Source organism: Miscanthus floridulus, chromosome 3 (assembly GCF_019320115.1).
Source record: "Miscanthus floridulus cultivar M001 chromosome 3, ASM1932011v1, whole genome shotgun sequence".
NCBI classification, from domain to species: Eukaryota; Viridiplantae; Streptophyta; class Magnoliopsida; order Poales; family Poaceae; genus Miscanthus; species Miscanthus floridulus.
Window position 1 is genome coordinate 108,454,359 of NC_089582.1, and position 18,897 is coordinate 108,473,255.

General features: G+C 45.1%; 2 protein-coding genes across 11 annotated transcripts; one reads left to right on the plus strand and one right to left on the minus strand.

The window, feature by feature from the left end:
- Positions 1-213: 213 nt before the first annotated feature.
- LOC136542047 (uncharacterized) lies at positions 214-13,839 on the minus strand. The gene is made up of 4 exons (XM_066534292.1): positions 12,927-13,839; positions 4,194-4,323; positions 1,788-4,121; positions 214-895 (listed from the first exon to the last, which is right to left on the minus strand). The coding sequence occupies exons 1-4, from the start codon at positions 13,685-13,687 to the stop codon at positions 518-520; spliced, it is 3,603 nt and encodes a 1,200-aa protein (XP_066390389.1). The 5' UTR covers positions 13,688-13,839; the 3' UTR covers positions 214-517.
- An 11-nt stretch (positions 13,840-13,850) lies between these two features.
- Positions 13,851-17,978, plus strand: LOC136542048 (protein WHAT'S THIS FACTOR 1, chloroplastic). 10 transcript variants are annotated; one of them, XM_066534295.1, is made up of 4 exons: positions 13,851-15,672; positions 15,757-16,145; positions 16,483-16,608; positions 17,822-17,977. In XM_066534295.1, the coding sequence occupies exon 1, from the start codon at positions 13,990-13,992 to the stop codon at positions 15,175-15,177; it is 1,188 nt and encodes a 395-aa protein (XP_066390392.1). In that variant the 5' UTR covers positions 13,851-13,989; the 3' UTR covers positions 15,178-15,672; positions 15,757-16,145; positions 16,483-16,608; positions 17,822-17,977. The 10 variants fall into 10 exon arrangements, with proteins under 10 accessions (XP_066390392.1, XP_066390393.1, XP_066390398.1 ...); XM_066534296.1 differs by lacking the exon at positions 17,822-17,977 and having other exon boundaries at positions 13,851-15,265; positions 15,495-15,672; positions 16,483-16,863; XM_066534301.1 differs by lacking the exon at positions 16,483-16,608.
- The last annotated feature ends 919 nt before the right edge of the window (positions 17,979-18,897 follow it).

Genomic DNA, 18,897 nt, shown 5'->3' on the forward strand with positions numbered 1-18,897 from the left:
CATACCCCTTGTCGAGATCTCCACCTACAAAATGCACTTCACATTCCCACTGCTACAAAAGAAAAAAAAAAAAACTGTTTCTATTCGTAAGCTTTGCTAACAACTCTGCATTCCTTCAATTTCACCCTAGTCATTTTTTTTTATCAAGGATCAGGCCACGAAGATACAGTATGTTGTATCAAACCATGCAACATCAGCTTGATAAAACACCAACAGACCCACCTAAAAAATTGTATTATGCCCACCTCACGGATTTTGAAAGATACATCAAGAACTAGCATCCAGCAGCTTAGCCACCAAAAACTTCACACAAATACCTAACACGGCAAGGATTCTAGTATGAAAAACAGCCTGTAATTGTTTCACGTTATCAATTTCTTAGGATTTCGAGGGCATTCATTCCTTAGCACAAGGCCACAAGTTAAAGGGGGTACATACTACAAGTGCAAATTGACTCATTAATTAGACTAGAAACTGATGGTGGACCAGCACCAGTTCAGGTTACAAGAAACTGGTCTCAAATAGATGGCCCGTTGATGCCAAGATGACCAGAAAACTTCCCCTTGCACGACGGGCAAATGTAACCAAGAGAATCTGCCTGCTGCTCAGCAACGGTGCCGAAATGCTGGAATGGGCTGTTGCACCACACGCACACAGATTGGAGCATGCCAACCATCTTCGAATAGGACGAACCCCAGCCCAACTGGAACGGAGGGGGGCAGTTACCTAGCTGTGGTGCATAACCTAGCATCAATGTTGGCTCTGGTACAGGTATAGAGTCATGCCTACCCATGCCCCCATAAGGCGGAGCTCCAGCTGAGGCCATCCTTAACTGTTGCTCAAAGCTTGGATAGATCTGCTGCTTGGGGCCACCAAATCCAAGTTGCAAATCACACTGTTTCAAGAACAATCAAAGCTTGTTATCAGAAAACAGAATGGCATAAACAAACTTGATTAACATGTTAGCGAATAAATATGCCACAACAAATAGTGCATAAACTGTACACCTATGGTACAAAGATAAGCCTTAGATATAGAGGTAGTTACAGTTTAACTACAGCAAAAGCTTAAGGCAACCCAAGGCTAGGGTATGCAGGAGTAGGCAACAAGGCATAACTAGACCTTCAAGGCGAGCTGGGTCCACCTAGGCGACACCTTTGAAACAGAGAAAGCTACACGGACACAATATATCATGAAACTCACATATACTTCGGTTATCAAGCAAAAGAGTATCTTGTCATCTAACATCATATACGTTTCAGTTATCAAGTAGATGAGCATATTTTCCTCCATGCATATGGTGAGTATGGGCCCACAGGAATAATAGTGAATATACTAATTAAAGCCTACAGATCTATCACTGATGTGTGGAAAACAATGGCATAATGACCCATTCAAACCTATGCAGGCTATTCCTATTACTCCTTCCGTCCCAGGATATAAGGCGTAACTGTTTTTTCTTAGTCCCATGATACAAGGCGCCTGCACTTTAGCTCCCACATGCAACAACTAATGCAGGACCAAATCTGACTCCTGGGCTCCCTCGGGAACGCATTTGTGCAGCATGCATGCATGAATGCTGGAAGCTAATTGGCTAGACCGTTTCTGCATGCACGCATGCGGCATCACAGTAAATTGGATGGAGAACCAAAACGCCTTTAATGTGTAGGAGTTAATTTACTTATTGGTCTTGGTGCCAAAGGGAGTTACGCCTTCTATCCTAAGACGGAGGGAGTAGATGATATAATAAAGGTGCCTATACTAAAATAAATTAAATATTTATTAACCTGATCTTGCATAATCCTGCTCAGTGGAACATCTTCAACAGCACGAACCAAAGAAGTAAAGCTACCAAAATTGGTTTGCATGGCCATAAAATCATCAATAGTCCCACTTGTCCCAGTAGCAGGTAGTGAGTCACAAGAAGGGCCCGCATCGTTGTATTGATTATCTAAGTCACTGTCAGATTTTTCCAATGCCTCAAGCATGGAACCCTTGATATCAAAATCCAACGTGCAGTGCTCATTTGGTTCAGTTCGACTGGTGGAGCTGACAAAAGAACTCCTCATATTGTGGATATCAATATCATCAGTTGCAGTACCACCAGTCAGTGTGTTTAGGTCAGATAATGAGTAACAGTTTGCAAAATCATGTTTCATATTAATGACATTATTCAGCTGGGCAAGACTACTTTCTGTGATAGTACCATTGAAGATATCACTGTTATAAGCTTCAGCATCAAAACCAGTTTCATTACTTGTCATGTTTTGTGAGTTCACCAATGCTTCTTTGGCACTATCTTCACCTCTGTTGCCATAGTCCTTGATTTCAGGAGTCATTGAACAGGAAGAAGTGAAACAATCCACATTTATTTGAGCTCGAGGTATAGGGTCCATGGTCAAATTAGATTGATACATCATGTCATTTTTCTGGTTGACAAAATTTTCACCCTTACAGGTGTTGTTCTGGTTGGCAAAGTTTCCATCCTTACAAGCAGTGTCATCATTAGAGGTAGTACCGAAGCATTGGGCAATAATGGATGATCGAAAAGCATCATCAGGAGTATCAGATGTTTCATAGTTTCCACCAGAAATAGGAGAAGATATTGAATCCAAACATGAATTGAGATTTACATCCCTTACTCTGACACCATTTTTTAGTTCACTGTCTTTCAAAGAAGTCATTTCGCAATCCATAATCTTGTCCTCAACAGATTTGTCACTTTTGAAGCTTCTGGGGTTTTCCACATTGCAAGATATATTGCCACCATCCACTTCCATACCAATTGAATTAAGATCAGGCTCATCCCTAGATGCTGAAAGTGGGTTACTTTCAAGCTGGCCATTAAAATCATGTTCTTCAGGAGAACTGACAAATTTGCCATGCAGTAGATCACAGGACTCAGAAGCTTGTATGGATTGTGTCATATTAGTACACCCCGTTGGATCATCTGTGCATTTTCTTTCATCAGGATCATTTACAGTTGAAGAAACCTCTTTATGTACATCACAAGTTTCATCAGACCTATTGAACTTTTGGGAATAATCTGCACTTGAAAGTTCTGAATCTTTTGAGCTGACATTCTCATGAACATTCATGGAGTTGCAAATACTCAATTTTCTTTCAGCATCAACAGAAAGAGAAGCTACAGCACTGTCACATGCTTCATCGTTGGTTTTATGGTCATCAGAATTGTCAGCAGTATCCAGACGATGCCCAGAGGAAGGCTCTCTGGTGGGATGTTCTTTTATTATTTCAGCTGTATCTGTAATATCCTTAAGAGAGTCCTTATGATGCACAGGGACGAGTTCTCCAGCAACAAGTCCTTTTTCCTGTTCAGGAAAGCCAATCTCCTTAAGAGGGTCCTTCTGATTCACAGAGATATCTCCTGAAGTTTCTTTTCCCTGTTGAGGCAGCTCAGAAGGTTCTTTTCCCTGTTGAGGCAATGCAGAAGGTTCTTTTCCCTGTTGAGGCAACATAGAAGGTTCTTTTCCCTGTTGAGGCAATGCAGAAGGTTCTTTTCCCTGTTGAGGCAACATAGAAGGTTCTTTTCCCTGTTGAGGCAACGTAGATGGTTCTTTTCCCTGCTGAGGCAACGTAGATGGTTCTTTTCCCTGTTGAGGCAACACAGAAGGTTCCTTTCCCTGTTGAGGCAACACAGAAGGTTCTTTTCCCTGTTGAGGCAACACAGTCATCTCCTGAAATCCACATGGCACTGCCACCAAGGATGGTTGACCATCAAACAGTTCTGCTGGACTCGGACCTTGATACCTTACATCTGCAACGCTGTGGCCAAAATTGCCAGATACCTCTCCAGAGGTCTTCTGCTGAGTCTTCTCGTACTTTCCATCTATGTTGGTATCCAATTCTGATTTACTAACCCTGCGCCTTTTAGCTTTCCTTTGGTGAAAGGACAACTGATGTTGCATATAGGTGCTCTGGTCATGAAACGTCAAATTGCATTTCCGGCACTCCTTTGCATTCACTTCTATTGGAGCTTCATCCTTCTGAAGTTTTTGTTGATGAGAATCACCAGAGGGATTAAACAATGTAACTGAATTAACTGGCACTGCAATTTGCTTTTCCTCAATTGAGATAGTTTGCTGATGAAGACCTACAGACTAATCAAAAGTACTTTTAAATTAAACTATGAAAACCCAAGCACACAAATAAAATGCATAATTAAAACTTACATTAACATCTATGCCATGCACTCCTGCACTATTAATCTGAGAGGCAGTTGTCTTTGCCTCCTGATATCCAAGAAGGGACATGAGGTAGGAAGAGACTTCTTTGCAAGTAGCGAACTGATGTCCTTTGGGGCTGAAAGTATGATATAAGCAATCAGCACAGGTAAACAACAGTTGTAGAAAAATAAGGTGACAAATGCAATAGGCTACTAATGAGATGAGATATCAATCAAAAAGTGCATATGCCCAGGTGTTGTGGAAATTAAGCACTGTAAAGGCAGATGTTATAGTGGCATGCTGTTGTAGGCTACTAGCAAAGACTTGTCACAGCTATGCTTTTCATTAAACAGCTACAAAATTTCGCTAGCATCTGTCTTGATGCGATTGTTAAAAGGAAACAAATAGACATTTTCACAGAAAAGCTATGTTTTTTTTATAATTGCATGCGTTTGTGATGGCACAAGCATCAGTGTTGATGTGATGGTAATTCACTAATTTCGCTTGTTTGGGTATTAGCCTAATTTTCTCAAATGTAAATGAAGATGATAGTTGTTCAGATATATGCAGCTCGTAGCTGTAAGCCTTTTGTATATACGTTTAAGCGCTTGAGTGAGGCCATGAATCTCAGCAGCACATTCCACACAGAAGTCTTATGTTCCTAATCTCAATTTCACGTTTCAGTTAGGTACTGACCTATTGGCGAAAGGCAACTCAGTGCTAAAGAGTAAGTAGCCAATCTTTCTACAACAGAAGCACTGTTAGGTTACCATGGACCTTGTGAAAAACTATTGCATAGAATAACTTTTCAACAGTTTGAAACAGAATCTAAATCATTATTGTTGACAACAAAAAATGTCCATTTTTTGAAGTTGTCAAAATGTGAAATGGACTTCACCATTGCGTTCCTCTCGTCTAGACGGTCAAAAAACATATATGGAACGTCTAATTCGAAGTCCGGATGAAGAAGTTATGCCCTCGAAAAGATGCCTCGTTGTCGGGAGTTCCGACCCAAGTCGGGACTTCCGACTGTCGGAAGTTCCGACGGGTGTCGGGACTTCCGGGAAGCCTGAAGAAATCTGCTCGGGTGTCTGGGGTTATCCCTACGTCGGGAGTTCTGACAAAAGTCGGAAGTTCCGACTGTCGGGAGTTCCGACCCAAGTCGGGACTTCCGACATACCTAACAGAAACTCCTGTTCGGATCTGGCCTTTTGGATTCCGATCCGAACTGTTCCAAACTCGTCGAAAACTTGGAAGATAAGGCTTGGAGAGGTTTCCTATTGGGATAAGACCACCCCCTTCTATATATATGAGAGGATCATGGCCGATTGAGTTCCCATCTATCCAATCGACAAACAAATCAATCTATTACCTCTACCCCAACCCTTTTACCCTTTTCTCCAACCCCCATGCTGTTCATCCTTTGATCCAACGACCAAGGATGGCGCCCTAGGGCAACCCGGCGACGTCCTTGCCCTGACGGGGTCCCTCCCGGGCGAGAGTTTCGACGGTTTCTTTGCTAGTTTGCTTGAAAACTAGTCGGTTCTTTGTCACGTAAGCACGTTGGTTATCCTTTGGTGGTTTGCTTGTAAGCCTCTTCGTTCTTCACCACGAAAGAGTGACATCCTCGTTGCGTTCTTCGGTTCGTAGCGGCCCGGGCATCCAAGGCCCTATTGGTGTTTGATTCGGATCACTTCCGACGTCAACACACTTTTTGACGACTCCGCTGGGGACGATTGGTTCGGCTATCTCTTATAGCTAATCTCTCTGACCTAGCCTTACTCCTCGTTAATATATCTTCTTGAGTTCACCATTACCGTTGCATCTGGCCCAAAAGGCCGATTGCATCTGGTTTTGACCTCTTGTGATCTTGTTTGCGATTTTGCAACAAGTTGCACTGCTTATCAGAAAATTCAGCAAGATGGTCAAGTTATAAATCATGAAGTACCAAAGTGTTGCATCACAATATTACTACAATCACCCTGAGGTACAACTTGCAAATGCATCTTATGATCCTAATAGTTATTTTGCAAGTTCTATGCGCTCTCATGTTGGTGTTGCTAGCTGTTATGATACTAGATGTGTTACATCGGCTAATACTTTTGTTAATGCTCCTCATCATACACATCATAATTATGAATATTATGGTCAAGAGCCGATGCATGTTGTAAATTCTTCGAGTTTTGATGCTACTAGCAACATACAACACGTAAATTGTTATTCATCAGCTATAAGTTCACAATATGTGCTTCCACCACAAGACATGCCGATGAATGAGAGAATTGGCTATAACAATGCTAATTATTTAGTCAATTGCTCTGAAAATTCAGCACCATATGCCAATGCTCCTATTCATAATTCGGCTCCATATGTTATTCCCAACTCGAGCCAAATTAATGAAAATTCAGCAAGGTGCTTAAGTGCTAATACTTATGATTCGACTTCACGTGTTACTAGTAACCATAGCCGAATCAATGAAAATTCAGCACCTTATGCACAGATCAATGCCCACAATTCGGCTTTATATTTCGCTCATGACCATAGCCGAATTAGTGAAATTTCAGCAAGGCATTCGGGTGCTAAAACTCGTGATTCGGCTCCACATATTGCTAATAATTGTAGCCGAATCAATGAAAATTCAGCAATGTGTGCACTTGCAAACAATCATGATTCGGATTCATTTGTTGCTCTCAAATCAAGCCGAATCGATGAAGATTTAGCCCATGCTAGGAATCCATATGGTTCCTCTAAATGGAAGGTGCCCACTTATCATAGACCGTACCCATTATGCTATGATTACTTGAAAATTCCTAATGGTTGGTGGGTACCTGATTTTTATGAATTTAGTGGTGAAGATGATAAAACCACTATGGAACATATTAGTATATATCTCTCACAGCTGGGTTTTGCCGGTAAAGAAGACTATATGAGAGTGCGAAATTTTCCTTTATCCCTCACCGGTATTGCTTTTGCATGATTTACATCTTTGCCACAATGTACTATTGGTTCATGGTCTCAATTAGAGGAGCAATTCTATGAATATTTTGGAAAGACTAAAGAGAAAAGGCCGATCACAGTTGAGTCATCGGCTAAAAGAGGATTGCTAGTGGGCATAAAAGAAAGAATTGATTCGGATGTAAGCAAAGGTTTGGCTACAAAAGCCAAACAATACAATATCCTTTCTGAATCAATCACATCTCAAAAAACAAGTCTTGCTACAGAAAAATATGGAAAACGCCAGAAACTAGCTAGACTTGATTTTTTAGGAGCTAAAGGGGTTGTACACTTATCTAGTGATTACCGCATCATTGATGGAGATCAAGCCCCTACAAACAACAAAGGAGGGTTGCCTACCTACTCAGAATCGGCTGAGCCGACTTCAAAGTCAGCTGAGCCGATTGTTGTCTGCCCTGAGTCAGCTAGGTCGACTGCCTATACCGCCTTCCCTGAGTCGGCTAGGCCAACTTTCCAGTCGGCCAAGCCGACTGCCCTTGCTAGTGCTCAAGTCGGCCTAGCCGATTTTCAGTCGGCTAAGCCGACTTTCTCGGTCTTAGCAGCTGTCGATGCATCTTCGGATGATTCAGCATCTATTGTTGATCATTCTCTTGAGATGAAGAGCAACATCATGCAAATCAAGGACGTGCACTTTTCCAACATGATCAACAAGGTAGAAAACACAAATATTTTGCTCAAATTCCAATCTGGTCATACTATTTTAATTTCTGCATCTATTAGAGATATCCTTGCTAATTATTGTAATAGACCGACTGAGAATAGCAATTTATTTGTTGATGATAAAATAAATTCAGATTCTATCGGCCAAAACATTGTTCCATATGGCAAGGCCGATAATGGTAATTCGTCAAAGCTAAAGCTTCTTGTAAGCAATTGCAAAGGTGTGACCGAATGGATTGATAATAAATCCGATCCATTCGTTTGCCTAGCTTTAAAGCTGACTCCACAAAAGAATTGGCTCAAGAAATCGAAGTACACCTTTGACTTTACTTTTTGTGATCATATCTTTGATATCCTACTTAAGAATAATTTTATTAGAATCATTGATCACAATGCTTTGCCATCTATTCAAAACTTAGAAGAGCTTACATATTGCAAATGGCATAATTCATCTGATCATAATACTTCTGATTGCAATATGTTTCGTCGAGTCATCCAATCGGCCATTCAGAAAGGACGATTGAGATTTTCTGAAGCTCAACACATAGACCAATTAGATTCAATTGATCTTGATGGCAAACAGGTTTCGAATCAGCTTGCATTAGCCGATTCGCTCAAAGCTTAAAGCTTGAACGCCCAAGAGAGAGATGTGGAGCCCTCAAGTGAAGGCAAGGTTGTTGTTGATGAATTGCAAATAGAAGATATTCCAGAGGACAACAAAGTTATCACAGTTCTAGAAGGCACTGGGGGCAGCTGAAATCTCTCCAACCAAAGCAAAAGCCGATTGATCTCGTTGAGCAAGGGGAATCGGCTAAGGATCCTCCTTTGGAGCATGTCTGTCAAGATAGAGAGAAAGAGGATGCTCATAAAGCTAATAGAGGTAAATGCCGTGACAAACAAAGAAGTAAAAGGCCAAAACTCAGCTTCGAGGAACTTCTAGCTAAATATGAGAAAATAGGAGAAGCAAATGTCACCAAGCGGCCAAAGAAAGTCCATTCATCAAAATTGCCTCCAAAGCGTAAATCTCAAGAGTGGAATCGACAAGGAGATAAACCTCACGCAGCAGTAACATATTCTCCTTTTATGCAGCCAATTCTAATGTCGTATGGACCACAACCCACATATTTTTATCCTTATTCATCTTAGGGCTGGTTTGATGAAGAGGCACATGTTCCACCATATTTGAGGCCCGAATATGTAGCGTATGCAGCTCCTAGACATTTAGAGAGATCATCATCTTGTAAAGACCGTTTTGCTCAAAATCGATCTGTAGCTCAACCAAAGAAGAAAGCGGTAAAGCAAGTTTACCGCGTGAAGTATGATGGCCGAAAGAAGAAGAGTTCAGATCTGAATTCAACTATTGAAAAGCCGGTTATATTGCTGAAAAATTCGGCTATTGATGGCAAAGAAGTGGGAAAATCATCTATTGATATTGTAGGTGCCAAATCTGAACAAAAGAAGGTGGGAGTGCCCAAAATTAAGAAAGATTTGCCGCTGTCCAAAACAGAAATAAAATCGATATGCTCAGTCAGTTTACCAAAGTAGTAAGAGAAGAAGTTACAGAAGCTTAGTGCGGAGAAGCTAAAGGGAAAAAGCTTGGCATGGGTTCCTAAAGGAAGTATTCAAGCCCAGTAAGATGATGTTCAAGCAAGTGGTGCAACAAAAACAAAACAGAGGAGATTCAAGAAACAATTGCCGAGTTGAAGGTTTGCACCAAATCATCAAAATCATTGGTCATGGCATCATTTGTATTCTCTGCCTATGCATATGTGGAATTCATCCCCTGATATGCATGGTTATCCCTCAGCTCCTTATTTTGATCCTTGGTGTGGATCTTTATGTTATGGGGGGTTGCCAAATTATTTTACTTACCATTGATCAAGAGCCGGAATATTTTGTTTCGGCTATGCATATTTATATGGATGAATTCATATGGCCGATATTTTGATATCGCCCTTAGTGTAAAAATATGGCCGATGAATGCTTGCGACCATCGTGCTATTAGAAAGCCCCCATGGAATTTACTTTGATGGCCTTAAGACCCGAGGGGCATGATATCTGCATTTTGATTTACTTCATGTATGTGACAATATGATTAGTCGGCTTGCAAATAAGACCAAGGTGTTGACATAATCATTATTTCTCACAATGGTGCTATTGGAGACATCAAGCCGATTAAAATTATATCTGCACCAACATTTGAAGTTTTCTTATTCGGCTTGGCCATATTGCAATCCATGGGGTATAACATGTTGAAGCCTATGGTGATTCCTTGCTGGTGGTACAGCAAGTTGCTAGTGAATTTCAATGTTTAGAAGGGCCACTAAGAACTTGTGTTGATGCTTGCTTTGATATTATTGACTATTTTACCGAATTTCAAATTCGGCATATTCTGAGGCATGAAAATCAAAAGGCTAACATGTTAGCTCAACAAGCATCTGGCTATGATGTCAGTGGACATAATTTCCATATTCAAGAACAGCCGATGCATGAAGATTTCAATTTTTCCTGTGTAGGTATAGACCAGTCAGCTAAGCCGACTGACCAAGTCGGCTCCGCGACTACTCTTCTGCTATGGCCAAGTCGGCTAAGCCTACCGGCCCAGTTCGCTCAGCCGACTCCCCTGTAACCAGCCCGGTCAATTCACCCAAGAAGCTATCAAATCAGTGCGATATAACTTCCAGTGATGTTGGGGCCGATTTAGAAGATTCGAGGACTCTCTTGTTGAGATATCTACGTGATCCAAGTGCCAAAATTGATAAAAGTGTTCGGCGGAGCGTTTTCAAATATGTATTGCATAATGATGAGCTCCATCAAAGAACCGCCGAAAATTTGCTGCTTAAGTGCTTGGGATCAGATCAGGCAAGAGTGGCTATGGGAGAAGTCCATGAAGGCATATGTGGTATGCATCAATCGGCCCCGAAGATGAAGTGGTTATTGCGTAGAGCCAGTTTCTATTGGCCTACTATGATGGCTGATTGTTTTCGCTACTACAAAGATTGCGAAGAGTGCCAGAAGTTTAAAAATATTCAGCTTGTGCCTGCTGTTGTGCTTCATTCTATCATCAAACCATGGCCTTTTTGTGGTTGGGGGTTAGACTTCATGGGCCAAATATATTCCCCATCTTCGAAGGGATACCGATTTGTGTTAGTTGCTATGGATTACTTTACTAAGTGGGCCGAGGGAATTCCTTTGAAGAATATGACAAACAAGGAAGTTATTGAGTTCATCACTGAGCATATTATTCATAGATTCGGCATCCCTCAAACGTTAACTACAGATCAAGGGACATCGTTTGTGTCCAAAGAGGTGAGGGAATTTGCCGAATTATATAAGATCAAGTTGCTCAATGCATCTCCATACTATGCTCAAGCCAATGGCCAAGCTGAGTCTAGTAACAAGACTTTGATCAAGCTCATCAAAAAGAAAATTGAGGAGAATCCAAGGAGATGGCATGAAGTTTTGTCTGAGTTTCTATGGACACATCGCATTTCAAGGCATGGTGCTACAAATGTTACTCCTTTTGAGTTAGTACATGGTCAAGAGGCTGTGTTGCCTGTCGAAGTGAATTTAGATGCATACAGGCTTGCTAAACAGAATAATTCATTAGCTGTTGTGTATCATGATTTGGTGATGCATAGCATCGATGAGGTGGCTGATGTGAGATTAAAGACTCTCAAGGAAATAGAGACAAATAAAGCTCGAGTTGCCAAAGCATACAACAAGAAAGTCAGGAGCAAATCCTTCCGAATGTAAGAATTGGTGTGAAAAACCAGACTACCAATTGGATCGAAGAGCAATTAGTTTGGCAAGTGGTCACCGAATTGGGAAGGTCCTTACAAAGTGGTGAAAGTTATATTCAGAAATTCATATGTGCTAGAAACATTGCAAGGTGAACGTCTCACGAGAGCATTCAACGGGAGGTATTTGAAAGGGTACTTTCCAAGTGTTTGGCAAGAAGCCTAAGTGCTCACCAAACAATGACCGATACATGTATCGTCCTTAGAAAAAATGACCGATGTATACATCACCCTTAGTCACTAAGCAGCCGATGAGATGGGTATCGTCGCTGTTTGGTTTTAAATGAGTGTTTTCGGGTTCATGCATCATTCACCTGAAAACAGGAGGGCATATGTTGACAACAAAAAATATCCATTTTTTGAAGTTGTCAAAATATGAAATAGACTTCACCATTGTGTTTCTCTCGTCTAGACGGTCAAAAAACATATATGAAACGTCTAATTCGAAGTCCGGATGAAGAAGTTATGCCCTCGAAAAGATGCCTCGTTGTCGAGAGTTCCGACCTAAGTTGGGACTTCCGAGAAGCCTGAAGAAATCTGCTCGGGTGTCTGGGGTTATCCCTACGTCGGGAGTTCCGACAAAAGTTGGAAGTTCCGACTGTCGGGAGTTCCGACCCAAGTCGGGACTTCTGACATACCTAACAGAAAATTCTGTTCGGATCTGGATTTTTGGATTCCGATCTGAACCGTTCCAAACTCGTGTGGAACTTGAAAAATAAGGCTTGGAGAGGTTTCCTACTGGGATAAGACCACTCCCTCTATATATATGAGAGGATCATGGCTGATTGAGTTCTCATCTATTCAATCGACAAACAAATCAATCTATTAACTCTACCCCAACTCTTTTACCCTCTTCTCCAACCCCCATGTTGTTCATCCTATGATCCGACGACCAAGGATGGCGCCCTAGGCTTGCCGGCCGACCTAGGGCAACCCGACGACGTCCTTACCCTGAGGGGATCCCTCCCGGGCGAGAGCTTCGACGGTTTCTTTGCTAGTTTACCTGAAAACTAGTCGGTTCTTCGTCACGTAAGCACGTTGGTTATCCTTTGGTAGTTTGCTTGTAAACCTCTCCGTTATTCACCATGAAAGAGTGACATCTTCGCTACGTTCTTCGGTCCATAGCGGTCCGGACGTCAAGGTCCTATTGATGTTTGATTCGGATCACTTCCGACGTCAACAATTATACACGCTCTAACTCTAAATCCCTATCAACTGAAGCCTATACTACAATAAACAAGTATGCCTGGGTACAGGAACAGACCTCACATAACGGCGGCAATTAATCCATGCGACACGCTCCTTTCGCTTGAGCCCAAGCAGCAGCTTCCATCCACGGGGCAGGTGGTCAGCGAACATGCCAGCATCCACGAACTTCCTCCGACGCCTCCTGCTTCCCCATTGCCCTTCCAGCGCGTTCATGAATCCCAGCAGCTCGGACTCCGACCCCAATCCTGCCGTACGCTGCCGTAGCTCCTCCGCATAGGGATCCACAAGCTCGGCGAGCCTCGCCGGATCAACCGCCACACCCTTTGGATTCAGCACTACCCTATCGGGGTCTGTCGCCGCAGCAGCAGCCGCCGCCGGCGGCGGCGGCGACGGCGCAGGTGCTGTTATCGCGGGCGCGGCTAGGGTTTGCGGTCGGGGTGGAATCGGAGGCGGAGCAGGGTACGAGGGGTCGTCACGCGCGAAGAGGCGTTGGAGGTGGAACACGATGAGGCGGTTCTCGGGGTCCTCCTCGGTGGGGCCAGCTGGCGTAGACAAGGAGGAGGAGGCCCCGGTGGTAGTGGGCGTCAGGTTGTGGGATATGTTGGTGGCGACGCGGCGGCGGGAGAAGGTCTGCTTGCGGGAACCTGCGCTCTCGTTGAAAACGGCGCGGTCGATCTTCGGGGGCGGGAGGAACTCGCCATCGCGGCGGTGGCCCCGGCGGGGGTCGACGGCGTAGGGCGACGCGGCAGCTAGGGCCACGAGATCCGACTGTGTCAGCGCTCGGACGTCCACTACGGCCGCTACCTCAGTCCCCATTGCCCAGCGGCGCCGTCACCGGCGACGGCTGGGCGGGCGGAGGATTTGGGGGTTTGGCTCAGGAGGGGAGGAAACGCAGGAGCGCGGGATGCGACGAGGACGATGGGGACGCGAGAAGTTCAGGAATCAGGACGGACCGGGAGTGGGCCAGTGTGGCCGTGTGGACTGGGACCTGGAGTGGCGGGCCCGTAATCGAACGGTTACGGTGCCTTTAATTTGCGTGCTGATTTGATCAAAACCCTGGAGTGAATACTGACCCCACTAGTCCCACGTGGTCATCACTCGCCGCGCCGCCGCCAGCGATGGCGCGCCGCCTCTTCTGTGCCACGAGAGCGCTCCTCCTTCCCGCCCCAGCTCCCGCGCCGGCGCCCACCTCCGCATCTTCTGTAGCTGCGGCGGAAGCGGCGGCCTCGCTCCTGCCACTGCTCCCCTGCAAGCGGCGAAAGAAGCTCCTGAGGAAGCTCAACAGCCCACGGGTCGCGCCCATCGAGCCGGAGGCCGCGCGTCGCGTTCCGGCCCTCGACGCCGTGCTCGACCGCTATACGGCCTTCCGCTTCCTCCACCGCGCGCGCTCGTTCCTGGCTTCCCTCCCGCCTCCGCACCGGATCCCCCTTTCCGAGGCCGGCAAGCTGTACCGCGAGCTCGGCTTCCCCCGCGGCCGCAAAGTGTCGCGCTCCGCTACGCGCCACCCGCTGCTGTTCCACCTCCCCGTCGTGGACTCCGTCCCGCACCTCGCGCTCACGCCGTTCATGTGTTCGCTCCTCGAGGAAGAGCGCCGCATCCACGACGACCTCCTCCCGTCGCGGATGCGCGCAGTCCGGAAGCTCCTCATGCTCACGGCCCACCGCCGCGTGCCGCTCGCGAAGCTCCACCACTGCCGCGCTGTGCTCGGCCTCCCCGACGACTTCCGCGTCGTAGTCGACCCCAGGGACGGCCGCCACATCCTCGAGCTCGCGCGCTGGGACCCTGCGCTCGCCGTCAGTGCGCTGGAGCGCGATTTTGTCGTGGACGAGCGCCGCGTCCGGCGCACCTTCCGCTTCGCCGTCCCACACCGCTGGTTGATGCCGCTTGACGCCGAGGACGCCGATCGCCTCGACACGGCTACCACGTTCCCGCTGGTGTCGCCGTACACCAACGGCGCGCTGCTCAAGCCACGGACGCCCGAGGCGGAAAAGTACCGCGTCGGGGTGGTGCGCGAGTTCCTGAGCCTGACGCTGGAGAAGCGCGCGACGATCCACCACATCGTCGAGTTCAAGGAGGAATTCGGCCTCACGAGGCACATGTACGAGTCGTTGCAGAAGCAGAACCGCGCTTTCTACCTCGCCGGCACAGAGATGAACTGGGCCTTATTCCTCAGGGCCGCGTATGACGAAAATGGCGTGCTCAAGGAGAAGGATCCCCTCGTGCTGTTCAATGAGAAGCTGCAGCGATATGCGTGTATGAGCAAGATGGATTCCAGAGAGAACATGATTGATGCTGCAGGTTTGTGACTGAATAAAGTCAGCTTTCAGTTTGCTGGCTTACCTTCTGCATCTCTTGTGCTGCGGCCAGAATTCAAATGCGCTTATTTGCATCCAGGTATATACAGTTCCCCTCTTAAATTTACATTTTATTCTTCAATGCCTATATTTTTCTTCAATTGTCATTGAGTTGGAGAATTTTAATTTTACACTGTCTGTATCAGTTTACCTGGTGAATTCTCTCTCACATTTGAGAATGCACCCCTTAGGACAATTGTAACTTTTTTTCTTGATAAAACATTGCTTTTGGAAGAAGTGGTCTAACTATATGCTGTCTTTACCCAAAGCCCACCGCATTTGATCATGTCATGTGCCTGATTTTGAGGAGAATTGGGGGATTGGAAGTAGATTGTGAGAATTGGAGAGAGGGAGGTTCAGGAGGGAGGAACGACAACCCTAGGGCTGGCCGCCCTAGGAGGAGTGAGGACGGATGGCAGCTTGCTTGCGAGTGACATGGACGCCAGGGTATAGAGCTTTATTAGAGTTTTACCCCTTCTTTCTCATTATAATTCAATCTGATAGGGGGAGGGGGGGTGTCTACAAATACAGGAGACATGACTTCTCTATATAGAGCACCAAATGGTCTCACCAGGTTGATGAGGTACCCTTATCGCCAGCTAGGGCGTGTGTGTCACTATAAAGATCATGTTGCCGGAGGAGCAGCCCTCGTTGAGCTGCAGCTGCGTCTGTTGCCGGCTGTCAATCATAGACTGGATCGGCCCATCAGATCGTACGCCGCCATGCTGGACCATTGGAAAGGACTGCACTGACTCGGACACCGGTCGACAGGTACGGTCAGCCGAGACAATGCTGGCTCAACCTCGCCGCCATTCACATCTTCTGTGATCGGCGCAGGCGGCAACTAGTGATTGCGTCGCACGCAAAGGACGCCGGACGCCACTGCCTGGCTACTAAGCGGGTGAACCAATGGTTGAACGGTGAGTCCTCTCACTCTTTCTATCTCTTCAATTGTCAATAGCATGAACTATACTTCCAGTGCCTGAAATCCTGAGATATAAAATGCTACTCTCTCCATTCCAAATTATAAGACGTTTTGTCTTTTCTAAGATACATAATTTTTAGTATGCACTTAGATATGTCTAGATACACAGTAGAAGCAATGTATCTAGAAAAGTCAAAACGTCTTACAATTTAGAACAGAGGGAGTATAACGCTGATGAGATTACAAGTTTAGTTCATTGAGATAATAAATGACATAATCGAGTTACTAGGAATTTTTTGGAGCTCATGGTTCCCTTTTTTCTCCTTTTTCAGCATTGAACTTTAGATTTGTGCAATGGATTTCTGCAACATCAAGATCGATACTGGCTACTCGATTGGTAAGACTGCCGGTGTGAATAAAGGTTGGATCATGAAGTGAGATCAAGCTCTTAAGGACAGGTAGCAATCATCTTATCCAACCTTAGTCTTAGCTTATTTCCAATAGAGCATACATGAAGAAGAATATTCTGTTTGACTATGATAAATGTTGAAGGCAATGAAAATTTACAAAATTGAAATAGTCGTGGTATATGCTATTCAAAGGAGACTTTGTCTGCAGTTAACTATGAAATGTCACCTTCTGTTGCACACTAACAAGTGCTACACTTATGGTTCTGATCACATCAGATGCAATGCGAAAATTAATGTTGCATCTATGGCCTGAAATGTCCCCCCCCCCCCCCCCCCCCCCCCCCCCCCCACTACTGAACAGGCTTTGCAGAAACATATTCTTGCGATATTTCGTTCCTTAAATTGTCTGTTCGCCATGAGACGAGAAAAGCTAAGGTAGAATGGTGTTTACAATGCTTTTCAGTTCAGTTATAATTTCTTCTTAATGTTAAAGCTAAAGCATTGGCGAGGCTTTTGAGACATATTTGGATATATGTTGTTGAGATTATCGGCGCCTCCGTCCAACTATGCATCGCTGCCATGGAGGCGAAGCACTAGCGTTGCTGCTGGGGACACAGAGCACCACCAGGCCTGCTGAGAGATTTAGGCGCTGTTTGCTGCAGCTGGGTCTGCCGTCTGCGGCTTGTAAACGCACGGTCCCTGTAGCCAGAACTGCTGCAGCAGCAGCAGCTGGCAGCAGAAGCGAATATTTGAGCCGAATTGGGTAAGGTGTAGGAATTGGGGTTTTGGGTGAAGTTTCCCGACAGCTGTGCTATTGTAGCCATGGGCACCGTTCGTAGTGAACAGTATGATTTCCTTGGTGGGTCGGCTGCTGGGCCTTGGCCCCTAAGCCCATGACAGATTGCCAATTTGCCGTATCTTTCGACATCCTGCTCGTATGGACGTGCTCTCTCTAGTTTTGGTTAGCAGCTATTCTCATTCAGAAAATGTCGTCTGCTAAAAAGTAAAAAGCACACCAAGTGTCCAAGTCCATCCCTTTAATCAGACTCTTTTCGCTCTAAAGAAGGCAATCCACATGTTGTGGGTTGCTGTACACGTACTTGTTTTGCGAAATTGAACTGTTCCTCTACGTTCTAAACATGCCCTTAGACAACACGTCATAACATACAACTGTAATTATCTCACAATTCAGTGTAAACATTCTGATCTCATTATGCCCATTATTATCAACTGAAATGCCCAGACGTCTAATTTATTGCAGATATCACCATGGGAATTGTTCCTACTCCTAACAACATGGACCCTTGAACCTCTGAAGATTACCACCTGCAGTTCGCACCATTACACAGGCAAGAAAAAATAGATCTCAGAGAGCCTGGAGGGTGGGAGCTGTCTGTTTTAGATTTGAATCGCAAGTTAAATACGGGCTTTGTGATTGGGGAAAAAAACATGTGTTGTACGACATGATTGCTTCAGCGGCTCTTTTATACCTGTGGAAACTAGGAAACCACCTTTTGTTTTCAGAATGGAACCTGGCTTGGTTGCAGCATCTGTGACAATCCATTGCCGCCATATTCAGAGCCTGTTTTCAGAATGGAACCTGGCTTGGTTGCAGCATCTGTGACAATCCATTGCCGCCATATTCAGAGCCTAAGGAATCCTCTGTCCCTTATCTGGAGGACACACGGTAGTATTGGAGAGATTGGAAGCTTTGGCGGCCAGTCCAGAGCTGATCTCATGGACGACTGGTACATGGTGCCGGGTGACCAGATCTTCTGAATGAACGCCTGGTAAATGAAGGCGCTCGTAGCTTCGTGGCTTATCAGCCATGGTACAGTATTTTTCTCTCGCAACAAAACAGCTTTAGCCGGGCCGAACAACTCCCAGTCTTTCACTCATTCTCTGTCTTTGCTGTGTGACGATGCGTCTATTATGTGTTATGTGGGGTTGCTGCGATGTTTTGAGGAGAAGAACCTGTTTAGTGTCTATCATACTTCTTCATACCGATAAGGCTCGATTTTGCTTCATTCGATCTTCAAGATCCCAAGCCGATAATTTCTCTCATAATATAAAATTTACAGCAGCAAAAAACATGATCATTATAAAGTACTTCTAAATATAAGTGCAATGTAACTGTTTATGTTACATAATCTTTTCTTTTTATATGATTTGACTAATTGTTTCTTTAGAATTACACGGTTCAAACGCAAACGCTCATAATGTACGTGCACTCACCCCTATGACACACGCAAACCCTACCCCTATAGACCACAGGCGCCTCATTATCGACAAGAACGTTGCCTACCACTAAAAGCACAAACGCCGTTAAATCCTGGA

Excerpts from the sequence above, each read along its gene's own strand:
- LOC136542047 (XM_066534292.1), bottom strand. The coding sequence starts at position 13,687 with ATGGGGACTGAGGTAGCGGCCGTAGTGGACGTCCGAGCGCTGACACAG. Across the intron at positions 4,122-4,193 it reads TGCATGGCATAGATGTTAAT|TCTGTAGGTCTTCATCAGCA; the intron begins GTAAGTTTTAAT and ends ACTTTTGATTAG. Across the intron at positions 896-1,787 it reads GCAGGATTATGCAAGATCAG|TGTGATTTGCAACTTGGATT; the intron begins GTTAATAAATAT and ends TTCTTGAAACAG.
- LOC136542048 (XM_066534303.1), top strand. The coding sequence starts at position 13,990 with ATGGCGCGCCGCCTCTTCTGTGCCACGAGAGCGCTCCTCCTTCCCGCC.